Below are 14,143 nucleotides of genomic sequence, written 5' to 3' on the forward strand. Positions count from 1 at the left end.
GTCCGATGAATTAATGTGTGTGATGGTAAATGTTTAAAGACCTAATAGTGTTCTTGAGAACTTTCGGTGTCTCAATCAGTGACCGCTCAAGAAGATACGTGAGCCATGAGTTTCGCTTTGTTTATGTTGTAGCTACACGCTTGTCTCATTGGCCTGGGACGTTTAAAAGAACACTTCTGGAGGACGGTCTAAAAGTTGGATTATAGTGACACAATCGAGACAGCTAATGAGGTTGCCCAATCCGTTTAACTTTTTTGGATATGATATTGTGAGCTCTATGTGCGAATTCGGAGAAGAAGCGTAGGCTGTGTTCTTTCCGTGCATCAATGTAGACAACTTCTTACTATTGCGAACTCTTGTCAGGGGAGGTCATTCATTTTGGGTGTCACCTACGACTTGAACAGATAGCCTGCTATGCCACCCGATGTACTATTATTGTTACAGTTTTTAATCAATGCAACTAACATTATGTGTAAAGCGACGCAATATAGCCTATGCAATTTATTATCCCGTCTGTTATGACATGTACAACAATGTGTTTCACAATTTGCGACGGAAGGTTTTGACTGAGCGTGTTAACATAAAAAAAATAATAATAATAATATTGTCATCATCGCGAACTGTTGAGTAAGAGGGTCAGTCGTGTTTGTGACGCACAGACAGCCTTGTATCCTATTTTGCTTAGGCCTCACTTTTAACGACAGTAGGTTGTGAGTGTATGTTGACAAAAAATAACCATGCAATTAAAATAGTCAACTTAAAACTTTGCTATTATTAATTTATAGCACAAAACCATAACCAGTAGGCCTACCAGAACCTCGCATAATAGCGTCATGATTTGTGTGCGTCTATTTGGCAAGGCCACTAGCTGTCATGGATGCGTTGTTGCTAAAGGAAGGCACAGGTGTCAAAAGTTAAAAAATAAATGGAGATGGGCGGCTGTTGGAAACGGGGGAGAACTAACAAGCCATGGTGTAAAAAAATTAAAGTGCCAGGGGTTTGCTTTTGCGCGGTTTGCTGCAAGAAAATTGTTTATGGATGCAATAGGAAAACGTTTTAGCACGGCAACAATCAGAAGACCGCCATAAGGTTAACGTTCGTGCACTTCAGGACATCTTCCCTACCTGGGGCAACTAGCCACCACGACAGAGGTAGGCTACGTTTATCTATGGCTGACCGTTTTTGCGCTCAGAAAGTAAGCTACGCATGTTCTTTCATAGCGCAACACGACCTGTCCCTCACCATATCGCAACCTCTTGTCAACCTTATACAATCTGTTGCAGATTGCAAAAGCGCCCTCTCCAGATTGTCGTTATCAAATGCGCAGACCTACTGCATGAGCACACAGTATTGCTGCTCATTGGAAAACTGAGTTGTCTGTAAAACTCAAAATGACCATGTTTTCATTAAATGCGGATGAGGCAACAAATGGAAATATGAACAATATCTAGAATGTTCTGATTCATTACTTTGATGAGAAAATGTGAAGTCTTGCAAACTTGATTTTATAGATTTTACTTGGTGTTGAATTGCATATTAACAAGAAAAAAAATCTCCCCTTTAAACACTTTTGGCCTGAAGTAATTAAATAACAGTGTAAGTTAAAGCCTTTCTACAATATGCTGCAGTAGAAAAGAACAGCAATGGCTAATCAGCACTCTCAATTCGCGGCCATTGGCGGCTAAAACGAGGCTACAGGGTACACAAACCATAGGATTGTTATGTTCTATGCATTCACCTGTAGGTGGCATTAATTATATAGTAAATTAAATGTACCCTGTAGCCTCGTTTTGGTTTAAACAATGGCCGCCGTGTGAATAAGGCGAATACTCCCTTTACTTCGCTTTTTGCATCTTTTTGTACATTAAAAACCAATAGGTCGCGACCGCAAAAGGGGTCCTATCTCTATAGGTAGATATGAACAACGTATGACTTATGGCCTGTAAAAAGTTCAGTCAAACTATTTTTTTTTTTTTCACTTTAATCCCTGAATTTATACAAACCCATCCTCTGATACCCAGTCGCACACACTCACTCACTCCAACCACAACCACCGTGTGTGCAAATGCTGAGTATAGACACACACACACACACGATGACACAGGTTTCATGCACGTAACTTTGTGTGTGTGTGTGTGTGTGTGTGTTCTGCTGAATCCACACAGAGTGTGAGCACCTTATTCGGCGCATGCTGGTTCTGGACCCGTCCAAACGGCTGTCCGTGGCCCAGATTAAAGAGCACCGCTGGATGGCGTTGGACGTGCCAGTGCAGCGACCCGTTCTCTACCAGCAGGCGACGGAGAGGGAGGCCGGGGTGGGCGAGTACAGCGAACAGGTGCTCCGACTCATGCACAGCCTCGGCATAGACCAACACAAGACCTTAGAGGTGAGTATGGGTGTGTGTGTGTGTGTGTGTGTGTGGGTGCATGCTCTGACTCGTGCACAGCCTCGGCATAGACCAGCACAAGACCTTAGAGGTGAGTGTGTGTGTGTGTGTGTGTGTTTAGGTGCAGGTGCATGCTCCGACTCATGCACAGCCTTGGCATAGACCAGCACAAGACCTTAGAGGTGTGTGTGTGTGTGTGTGTGTGTGTAGGTGCATGCTCTGACTCATGCCCAGCCTCGACATATACCAGCACAAGACCTTAAAGGTGTGTGTGTTTGAGAGAGAAAGAGAGAGGGAGTGTGTGTTTTTGTGTGTGCATGTGTTAAAGATCATGCACAGCCTCAGTACAAGTCTATAGACCTTCTCTCTCTCCTCCCTCTCTCTCCCCCTGTAGTCTCTCCAGAATAAGAGTTATAACCACTTTGCTGCTATCTACTACCTGCTGGTGGAGCGTCTGAAGGCCCACCGCTGCAGTTTCCCCGTTGAGCAGCGACTCGACGCACGCCAGCGGCGCCCCAGCACCGTAGCTGAGCAGACCGTCGCCAAGGTAACCGCCTCATTAGAGACCACCGCACATTCACACTCACCCTGAGCCCCTGAAAGTGCTCATTTTTTTAGACCGCACGGCAGGACTGTGCGTCATGACGACCTCTTCTGCCACCGTGTCTGTCCGAGTGTGAAGATCAGAAAGGACTGAAAATAAACTTTTTCTCTCTGTCTGTCTCTCTCTCTCCTCTCTGTCTTTCTCCACCATCACATCATCCCCTCTTCTCAACCCCCCCTACAGGCGAGTAGTGGAGGTGCGGCTCAGGTGGGCATGCGTCTGCTTCGCTCTCCAGTTCTCCCTCAGTCCTCCGCAGACTCCTTCTCTATCCCACAATCCCCCACAACTGAGCACAGCCTCATGGAGGAGGATGTGGCGACACCCAAAGTAAGTGAAACTACCAACACACACACACACTGGAGCACAGAACACAGGCATCATACACAGTATACATTCAAGGGTACAAGCGCAGATGTTTGTGAAATAACTGAGTACTTGTTGTTGAACTGAGCTAAAGCTTATTAGTGTTACTTGAAGATAATTCAGGAACAGATGCACACACACACTCACATCCTATCTCACACACACACACACAAACACACACACACACACATTCAATCCATGTTCTAAGTACAGTAGGTTAGTGGATTGTCAACTAAGTGTAAGCACAAATATGAATGAGCTAGAAGCACGGGGCAGTGTGCCCTAGCCCGTGTGTGTATGTGTGTGTTAGTTCAGTAGATCAGTCAGCTGGGACATGAGCAGCTGTAGGACCTGTGGTCAGCCAACTTGGCTCCTCCCTCGTTACCATAGTACCCACTAAATAACATTCCAGCCACTCAAGGTCATGCAACAGGCCTAACGCACACATAGCAGGTCCACTGTGGCACTTTGAGTGGGACCTGTCCAGACCAGACACACACACACACACACACACACACACACACACACACACACACATACACCTTTTTGGCTACAGTCTTGAGCAATGTGTGTTTGTCTGCATAACAATGTATTGTTTATTGCCTTGAAAACACACTCACACACAGACGCACACTAGGGGTGGGCGATATGGACAAAAAAATAATATCTCTATTTTTTGTGATTTTGACAATAACAATAATTAGTCGATATCCTTTAAAAAACTGTTTTTAAAAGTCAGAGTTACTTTACAGCTCATTATTTATGAATAGCATCATTACAATAATAACCAATAACCTAACCTGTGACTTTTTAATCAAACCAATGCATTGTCATTCTATGACACATTTCCAAATCTGCCCCCACTTGTGTGTGTGGCAATGACATGATCTAGCCAGCTACATTACAGAGGATAGATAGGCCTGACAGTTTCCCAAGAGAAAGTCTGAAGCTGAAGTTCCTTTCAAACCTTTACTTGGGTTTCACTGTAAAACTAAGCAGACCTTACAAAATAGAAACTAATGCATTAGCTTATGGCTAATGTATATGAGATGCTAACGGTTAGCATACTCGATAAAAGTTGATATTTAGAGCGAACTTCAGTCCATTTACAAAAGGGTAACATAAGAAGATTTATTTGTTTACAACTGACTATTAAAATATTCAAAGTCTAGTCTAATATTTACGTATAATACCGTGACTTTAACTCATCAATGCCACTTGAACGAAGTAGCTGCACAAAATAAACATTAGGCGTGCGTGTGACAACATGGACCACTAGCAATCACGTGACTTACTCTGCTGCAGCCAGGGGCTTCTCTCGCATACACCTCCTGGATTTAGTGAATGTATGGAGGTTCAATGCATGAGTGTTTTCCCCCTAAGTAATTTAAATACTCGATAATGTCAATTTGCACATCGTTAAAACAGCAATCACAATATTATCGCAGACGATATATATCGCCCACCCCTAACGCACACACACACACACTAATGTGATCTTCAGGTGTGTGTGTGTGTTGGTGTGCGAGGTGCTATGCTTAGTTTTGATTTTTTGGTTTGCTTACTGTTCATCAGAAGACCTGTGTGTGTGTGTGTGTGTGTGTGTGTGTGTGTGTGTGTGTGTGTGTGTGTGTCCTCAGCTGCCTGTAGGGAAACGAAACAGACACACGTCACTAGCACCTCCATCTGTCATTTCCTCGCTCTTGCTTATCACTCTCTCTCTCTATCTATCTCTCTCTCTCTGTCTGCCCCCCCTCTCTATTTCTCTCTCTCTCTCTCTCTCTCTCTCTCTCTCTCTGTCTGTCTGTCGTTTGTCTCCCTCCTGCACAGCTGCACAGCTTACATAACTGATCCAGTCAGAGTGAGGACCCTGTTTCATGCACGCACGCACGCACGCACGCAAGCACACATACACACACACACTGACAGACTCACTTACACTCACAAACACACACGCAGGCAAAAGTAATTGCCTTGTTATAGCATCATAGATGCACTCACTCACACACAGACAAGGTGTGACATATCAGAGAGCAAGAGAGTGCAGAGAGAGTGGAACCGGTCCATAAGGACCAAGGGAGACACACACACACACACATACACACACATACACACACACACACATTGTGTGTTAGCCCTTCCTGTTCTAAGCTTTGTGTGGTTCTGCAAGTTCTCTGCAAGTGTGGGGCGTCGGTTCTCTCTGTGAGGGGTCTAGGGACTGACTTCTGAAAGTTCCTTCTAAGATTCTGTGTGTTGATGGTGAGATCTTCACTGTGTTGGGGGTATATCCTCACTGTGTTAAATTCTTCACTGTGTTGATGGTTCTAGAGAAGTACACCAATTAATCAGTCGGCCGATTAATCGGGACGATTTTTTGTATTTTTTAAGTAAGCGGCATCAGCCGATATCCGAGTATATTAAACCGATTAACAGGCAGGTGCATCTGTGGGCAGCCCAGTGTTGTTCCTGTGGAACATGTGTGACGCACGGAACTCCAGCTTGAACTTTTGGAAAAGTACAACGTTGTTCCTGGCAGAAAATGATAAGGTTTTAACTCTTTATCATCTTATCATTCTTTATCATGCAAATAGAGGGAAATAACGGTCAAATATTGGCCAAAATATCAGCAGCATCTCGGCCATTGGCTGACCCTGATTTCTAAATATCGGCATCGGCCATAGAAAAACCCATATCAGTCGACCTCTAGTTAGATCTTCACTGTGTTGATGGTTAGTTGTTCACTGTGTGGATGGTTAGATCTTCACTGTGTGACAGTGGTGTAATGTAGCTGTGCTTCAGGCCCCCCCCCTCCAACACCACCCCCCACCCCCGCGACACAAACAAACACACACACACCTGCACACAAAATTGTATGTGTGTGATAGAGAACATGATCAGAAAAAGTCATGGACAGTGGCTACCTGACTAATCCTCGCTACCACCTCTGAATTCCCCCAACTTCCAAAACCGAAACGCAGATAACGTATAGCCATAGAACAATTAGCCATCAAGTAAAGCATCAACAAAAACACAGCAACTCATACACGGTGGCGCCTACACAATATATGACCACACAATTGCTTAATTTAGCCTATAACAGTGTGGTGCAGCGGTCAGATAGCCTTCCACAAACAGGTCACAGAAAGTGCACCTCATATGCCCTACTCCAGGGGTATTCAATTAATCTTCAGCGAGGTCCAGTTACGGAAAATTTTCTCAAGCAAAGGTCCGGAGCATCATAATGTTTAACATGCGTGTTTAGGCCATGTATATATATATATATATATATATAAAAATATTGATATCCGAGAACTGCCGACGTAATTTCATCTTAATTACGATGTTTCTCGTTGGACCCGAGTACGGGAGGGGTCCCACGTCGGGGGTGTAGAGATGGGCCCCGGTGCACCGCTCCGCCTGCACCGTCAGTAGTTACGCCACTGCTGTGTGATGGTGAGATCTTCACTGTGTTGATTGTGAGATCTTCACTGTGTGATGGTGAGATCTTCACTGTGTTCATTGTGAGATCTTCACTGTATTCATTGTGAGATCTTCACTGTGTTGGGGGCTATATCCTCACTGCGTTAAATTCTTCACTGTGTTGATGATTCTAGATCTAGATTTAGACCGATTAATCGGGCCGATTTATTGTATTTTTTAAGAGATCGATATCAGCCGATATTTGAGTCAGGCTATATATATATATATATATATATATATATATATATATATATATATATATATATATTAGGATGGATGGATGGAGCCTAGTTGTAGGCCTAGGCCTAATGTTTAATGTGAAATAAAATAAGTAGCCTAAAAGGCAACATTCGAAATGAGGAGAAATAAGGCAAGATAAGAGTAATTGGGGAGAAAAACTGAGTAGCCTTAGCTATTTTTAAGATCTTAACGTGAACTTAAAATAAAATTTGAGCTGAGACAAGGATAGATATTCCACAGCTGTTTCCTTGAACCCATTAATCAGCAAGTTTAATTTATTTTTATTTATTTTTTATGTTGACCCGAAAGCCTGGAAACCCAGGAACATCACGTTGTTGGGCAGTGAATGCATGTAGGCTTAACTAGATTGTGGTGGATCAATCATATTGCCTTCTTAAATCGTAAAATATTCTGTGGTCTCAGTTCACTGTTAAATGGGCCTAGCCTACCCTATGCTTGCTCAAAATATATGCTTTGTCTAGTAGAGGTGCTTCAAATTGGCGCTTTTAAAAATCGCCTGTCTCAGAATATGTAGAAGAGGTCCAGGGCAATTCCGCGCAAAACTGTCACATCCATATTTAGTTGCGTTACGGACGTGACAGTTTTGCATTATATTGCCCCTGTATCGTTATATAAAGCTCTGTTCTCGCTGTCTAGCTTTCTCCTCTTTGAGTAATCGATGATTTGAAAATAACTTAGGCCCTACTTATCATTAACTTAGATATCCATCTGATTGTTTCTCGTCCCGTCCCGTCTCCTCTCCTCGCTCGTTTCAGGCTATCAGTGAGTCTCTTCCCCATAGGCTAGGCTACTTTACTCACTGACTCGACTTTATCAGAATTCACAGATTTCACTGGCTGAGTAGCAGCAAGCGAAATGATGGTTCCTGAAGTAAATGTTGTTATCCTAACCAACAAAACATTTAGCGCAGCTTTGAAATCTTACGTGAAAATTTAAATTAGGCTATTATGGTCCGGGTCCGGATAGGATCACGTCAGGGTCCGGACTCGGACAGCGGTCCGCCATTTGGTGACCCCTGCCCTACTCCATAAAAAAGCAACCTGTAACTCACCCATTAGTTCACTCTACGGGTCTTCTGTTCAGCAAAGTCATTGATGATATATCGTTGAAACCCAACTGCCTGGCTCTGCTGTTCTCTATGGAGAGTATGGCCAATCCACGCAATCATTCTTGTCCTATGCTAGCCTACTCCACATACACAAATGGGCCACCATGACTAACAGTTATAGGGCACGAGAGTAGTATAAATAGCTGTCAATCCCCAAAAAAAGAAATGTTGCGAGAAAAAAATATTGATATCCGAGAACTGCCGACGTAATTTCATCTTAATTACGATGTTTCTCGTTGGACCCGAGTACGGGAGGGGTCCCACGTCGGGGGTGTAGAGATGGGCCCCGGTGCACCGCTCCGCCTGCACCGTCAGTAGTTACGCCACTGCTGTGTGATGGTGAGATCTTCACTGTGTTGATTGTGAGATCTTCACTGTGTTGATTGTGAGATCTTCACTGTGTGATGGTGAGATCTTCACTGTGTTCATTGTGAGATCTTCACTGTATTCATTGTGAGATCTTCACTGTGTTGGGGGCTATATCCTCACTGCGTTAAATTCTTCACTGTGTTGATGATTCTAGATCTAGATTTAGACCGATTAATCGGGCCGATTTATTGTATTTTTTAAGAGATCGATATCAGCCGATATTTGAGTCAGGCTATATATATATATATATATATATATATATATATATATATATATATATATATATATATATATATATATATATATATATATATATATATTAGGATGGATGGATGGAGCCTAGTTGTAGGCCTAGGCCTAATGTTTAATGTGAAATAAAATAAGTAGCCTAAAAGGCAACATTCGAAATGAGGAGAAATAAGGCAAGATAAGAGTAATTGGGGAGAAAAACTGAGTAGCCTTAGCTATTTTTAAGATCTTAACGTGAACTTAAAATAAAATTTGAGCTGAGACAAGGATAGATATTCCACAGCTGTTTCCTTGAACCCATTAATCAGCAAGTTTAATTTATTTTTATTTATTTTTTATGTTGACCCGAAAGCCTGGAAACCCAGGAACATCACGTTGTTGGGCAGTGAATGCATGTAGGCTTAACTAGATTGTGGTGGATCAATCATATTGCCTTCTTAAATCGTAAAATATTCTGTGGTCTCAGTTCACTGTTAAATGGGCCTAGCCTACCCTATGCTTGCTCAAAATATATGCTTTGTCTAGTAGAGGTGCTTCAAATTGGCGCTTTTAAAAATCGCCTGTCTCAGAATATGTAGAAGAGGTCCAGGGCAATTCCGCGCAAAACTGTCACATCCATATTTAGTTGCGTTACGGACGTGACAGTTTTGCATTATATTGCCCCTGTATCGTTATATAAAGCTCTGTTCTCGCTGTCTAGCTTTCTCCTCTTTGAGTAATCGATGATTTGAAAATAACTTAGGCCCTACTTATCATTAACTTAGATATCCATCTGATTGTTTCTCGTCCCGTCCCGTCTCCTCTCCTCGCTCGTTTCAGGCTATCAGTGAGTCTCTTCCCCATAGGCTAGGCTACTTTACTCACTGACTCGACTTTATCAGAATTCACAGATTTCACTGGCTGAGTAGCAGCAAGCGAAATGATGGTTCCTGAAGTAAATGTTGTTATCCTAACCAACAAAACATTTAGCGCAGCTTTGAAATCTTACGTGAAAATTTAAATTAGGCTATTATGGTCCGGGTCCGGATAGGATCACGTCAGGGTCCGGACTCGGACAGCGGTCCGCCATTTGGTGACCCCTGCCCTACTCCATAAAAAAGCAACCTGTAACTCACCCATTAGTTCACTCTACGGGTCTTCTGTTCAGCAAAGTCATTGATGATATATCGTTGAAACCCAACTGCCTGGCTCTGCTGTTCTCTATGGAGAGTATGGCCAATCCACGCAATCATTCTTGTCCTATGCTAGCCTACTCCACATACACAAATGGGCCACCATGACTAACAGTTATAGGGCACGAGAGTAGTATAAATAGCTGTCAATCCCCAAAAAAAGAAATGTTGCGAGAAAAAAATATTGATATCCGAGAACTGCCGACGTAATTTCATCTTAATTACGATGTTTCTCATTGGACCCGAGTGCGGGAGGGGTCCCCCGTCGGGGGTGTAGAGATGGGCCCCCCTCCGTGCCTGGGCCCCGGTGCACCGCTCCGCCTGCACCGTCAGTAGTTACGCCACTGCTGTGTGATGGTGAGATCTTCACTGTGTTGATTGTGAGATCTTCACTGTGTGATGGTGAGATCTTCACTGTGTTGATTGTGAGATCTTCACTGTGTGATGGTGAGATCTTCACTGTGTTGATTGTGAGATCTTCACTGTGTTGATTGTGAGATCTTCACTGTGTGATGGTGAGATCTTCACTGTGTGATGGTGAGATCTTCACTGTGTTGATTGTGAGATCTTCACTGTGTTGATTGTGAGATCTTCACTGTGTTGATGGTGAGATCTTCACTGTGTTGATGGTGAGATCTTCACTGTGTTGATGGTGAGATCTTCACTGTGTTGATGGTGAGATCTTCACTGTGTTGATTGTGAGATCTTCACTGTGTTGATGGTGAGATCTTCACTGTGTTGATGGTGAGATCTTCACTGTGTGATGGTGAGATCTTCACTGTGTGATGGTTAGATCTTCACTGTGTTCATTGTGAGATCTTCACTGTGTTGGGGGCTATATCCTCACTGCGTTAAATTCTTCACTGTGTTGATGATTCTAGATCTAGATTTAGACCGATTAATCAGGCCGATTTATTGTATTTTTTAAGAGATCGATATCAGCCGATATTTGAGTATAATAAACCGATTAACAGGTAGGTGCATCTGTAGGCAGCCCAGTGTTGTTCCCATGGAAAACGTGTGACGCACGTTTCCCCTTGTGTCAATTAAATTACCAGCTGGAACTTTTGGAAGAGTACAACGTTGTTCCTGGCAGAAAACGGAAAGGTTTTAACTCTTATCATCGTATCCTTCTTTATTATGCAAATAGAGGGAAATAACGGCCAAATATTGGGCAAAAAAATGTCTAAATATCGGCATTGTAAATGTCGGCATCGGCCATCAAAATATCGGCATCGGCCATCGAAAAACCCATATTGTCGACCTCTAGTTAGATCTTTACTGTGTCATGGTTAGATCTTCACTGTGTTCATGGTGAGATCCTCACTGTGTTGATGGTAAAATCTTCACTGTGTTCAGGGCTATATCCTCACATTGTTTTACATATTTACTGTTTTGATGGTAAAATCTTCGCTGTGTTGAGATGGATACTCTTGAATATCACGTTCCACTGTTGGGCCTCTACTAGTCATTTGTCTGGGAGTTTTGACATTATTACTGTCATGTTCTTGGGGATTCTAATATTGTTCTAGATGTAAGCGCAGTGGGAGAGTGATGGCCAGTAGCGTGACCCCTTGAGAAGAGTGTTGGCCAATGGCATAACTCCTGGGGAAGAGTGATGGCCAATGGCGTAACTCAGAAGGAAAAGTGATAGCCAATGGCATGACTCCTGGGGAAGAGTGATAGCCAATGGAATGACTCCTGGGGAAGAGTGATAGCCAGTGGCATGACTCAGAAGGAAAAGTGATAGCCAATGGCATGACTCCTGGGGAAGAGTGATAGCCAATGGCGTGACTTCTTGGGAAGAGTGATAGCCAATGGCATGACTCCTGGGGAAGAGTGATAGCCAATGGCGTGACTCCTGGGGAAGAGTGATAGCCAATGGTGTGACTCCTGTGGAAGAGTAATAACCAAGGACAGGGGGCATTACATAATGTTCCCTCTCATCAAGATAATCTCCATGCCCAGAACATTGCAAAGCCCAAGCACTTAGTGTGTGTGAGTGTGTGTGTGTCAAAGGAAACAGAACTGCAGGACAGCCCCCACCTCTCTACCCACTGCTGTGTGTATCTGTATGTGGTGTGTGTGAGTGTGTGTGTGTGTTTGTGTGTGTGCGTACATGTGTGAGCGTGTGTGTGTACATGTTTGAGTGTGCGTGCGTACGTGTGTGCGTGTTGTATAAGTGCATTCCTGGCGCAGCACGCCTCAGGAAACAGAGACCAGGAATCTCACAGAACAGCTCAAGGAGACTCCCGTCTCCCGGCAACTCATCTACATGATCAGTATCAGGGACTGTGTGTGTGTGTGTGTGTGTGTGTGTGTGTGTGTGTGTGTGTGTGTGTGTGTGTGTGTGTGTGTTACTAAAAAGAGAGGGTGTGGGTATGTTATTAAGAGAGCACGAGTCTTTGTGTTTGCGAGAAAGGGAGCGGTGTGTATGTCTGTAGAAGAGAGGATGTGTGTATTTGTCTACAGTTTTCTGTGTTGGGCGTGTGTTTGTCTTTAAAAAGCAGAGAGTGTTTGTTTTCTGTGTGTATGAGGGGGATTTTGTGTGTGTGTGTGTGTGTGTGTGTGTGTGTGTGTGTGTCTCTGTCTGTCTCGGACTGCCCTCTCAGCCAGAGCTGACTTCCTGTCCTCACATTCCACATCTCTCTCTCACCCGGCGTGTCTGAGCAACCAGTGGAGAGAGGGAAGGGAGGGAGAGAGAGAGAAGAGAGGGAGAATGAGGGAAGAGAAGAGAGGAGAGGGCAGGGGAGGGGGGAAAGGGGGAGAGAGAGAGAGAGAGAGAGAGAGAGAGAGGGAGAGAGAGGGAGAGAGAGGGAGAGAGAGGGAGAGAGAGGGAGAGGGAGGGAGAGGGAGGGAGGGAGGGAGAAGAGAGGGAGAATGAGGGAAGAGAAGAGAGGAGAGGGCAGGGGAGGAAAGAAGGGGGGAGAGAGAGAGAGAGAGAGATGAAAGGGGAGGCTAGATCGAAGGAGAGAGGTTGGGGGGAGGAAGAATGGTAGAGATAGAAGGAGTGAAATGAGAGAGGGGGGGGGGGGGGGGCGAACAGTCTATAAGGACCAAGGGGGAGACACACACACACTCACAGGGTTATGTCCTTGTCTCCAATGTGACTTGTCAAGAGTCATGTCTTCACCCACAGGAGTCATTTTCTGTCTGTCACTTTTACACACACACACACACTTAAGAAACCACACACACACATTTAAGAAACTTGTCAATTCACATCTGCCCTACAGTGATATGCTCCACAGTAGAGTGGGACCTGGTGTTTATCTGCTCATAAGACACACACATACACATGAGGTATTGACAGTGTGTGTGTGTGTGTTGTGTGTGTGATTTTACATGCTGATGTGGGTCCAGATGTCCAGTCTGCCTCCAGACCCACTTCAGTGCATAGCATCAGATTTAACTTCTCTCCTCTTCTCCTCTCCTCTCCTCTCCTCTACTCTCCTCTGCAGGTTAATGGCTGCCTGCTTGACCCCCTACCTCCCGTCGTCATCCGTAAGTCCAGCACCTCATCGCCTAGCAACATGATGGAGATGTCTATTGATGAGGGCATCGAGACAGAGGAGCCGGACACAGAAGAGGACCCTGCCCACGTCTTCAGCACCTTTCAGACGGCTCGCTTTGGACAGCGGAGACACACCCTCTCAGAGGTCACCAACCCACCAGGAGCACTCATGACAAGTGCAGGTAAGCTCACACACACATACATACACACACACATAAACACACACACACACACGCACACACACACACATAATGTGCATAAGTCTGTGTGTGTGTGTGTGTGTGTGTGTGTGTGTGTGTCCAGGGAAGCTGTTAATTATGGGCCAGAACCAGTTGCTTGGAAGTGTGGACTCGGAGTATAACATGAGCTCTTATACATTGTGTGTGTGTGTGTGTGTGTGTGTGTGTGTGTGTGTGTGTCTGTGTCCAGGTAAGCTGTTCAGTATGGGCCAGAACCCATCGCTGGGCAGTGTGGATTCGGAGTATGACATGGGCTCCGTGCACAGTGACTTGGGCCTGCTGGAAGACGCACCCCCTCTGTCAGAGGCGGGGCTGGCCAACGCGTCAGTCACACGGATGACCCAGCCCTTCCTCGCTGGCCGCCCTGCCAATCCCACGATGCAGGCACTCAGCTCACA

General features: G+C 44.6%; 1 protein-coding gene across 2 annotated transcripts in view; it reads left to right on the forward strand.

Moving 5' to 3' along the window:
• The window catches only part of sik2b (salt-inducible kinase 2b), a 46,077-nt gene that overhangs the window by 24,325 nt on the left and 7,609 nt on the right, over positions 1-14,143 (forward strand). For both annotated transcript variants that reach the window (XM_042068667.1, XM_042068668.1), the window contains exons 7-11: positions 2,166-2,386; positions 2,781-2,933; positions 3,174-3,317; positions 13,454-13,688; positions 13,936-14,143. The exon at positions 13,936-14,143 is cut by the window's right edge and continues 77 nt beyond it. In XM_042068667.1, the coding sequence (XP_041924601.1) occupies positions 2,166-2,386; positions 2,781-2,933; positions 3,174-3,317; positions 13,454-13,688; positions 13,936-14,143 (961 nt within the window). The remainder of the gene's footprint in view (positions 1-2,165; positions 2,387-2,780; positions 2,934-3,173; positions 3,318-13,453; positions 13,689-13,935) is intronic.

The sequence above is a fragment of the Alosa sapidissima genome, chromosome 17, assembly GCF_018492685.1.
Source record: "Alosa sapidissima isolate fAloSap1 chromosome 17, fAloSap1.pri, whole genome shotgun sequence".
Taxonomy (NCBI): Eukaryota; Metazoa; Chordata; class Actinopteri; order Clupeiformes; family Clupeidae; genus Alosa; species Alosa sapidissima.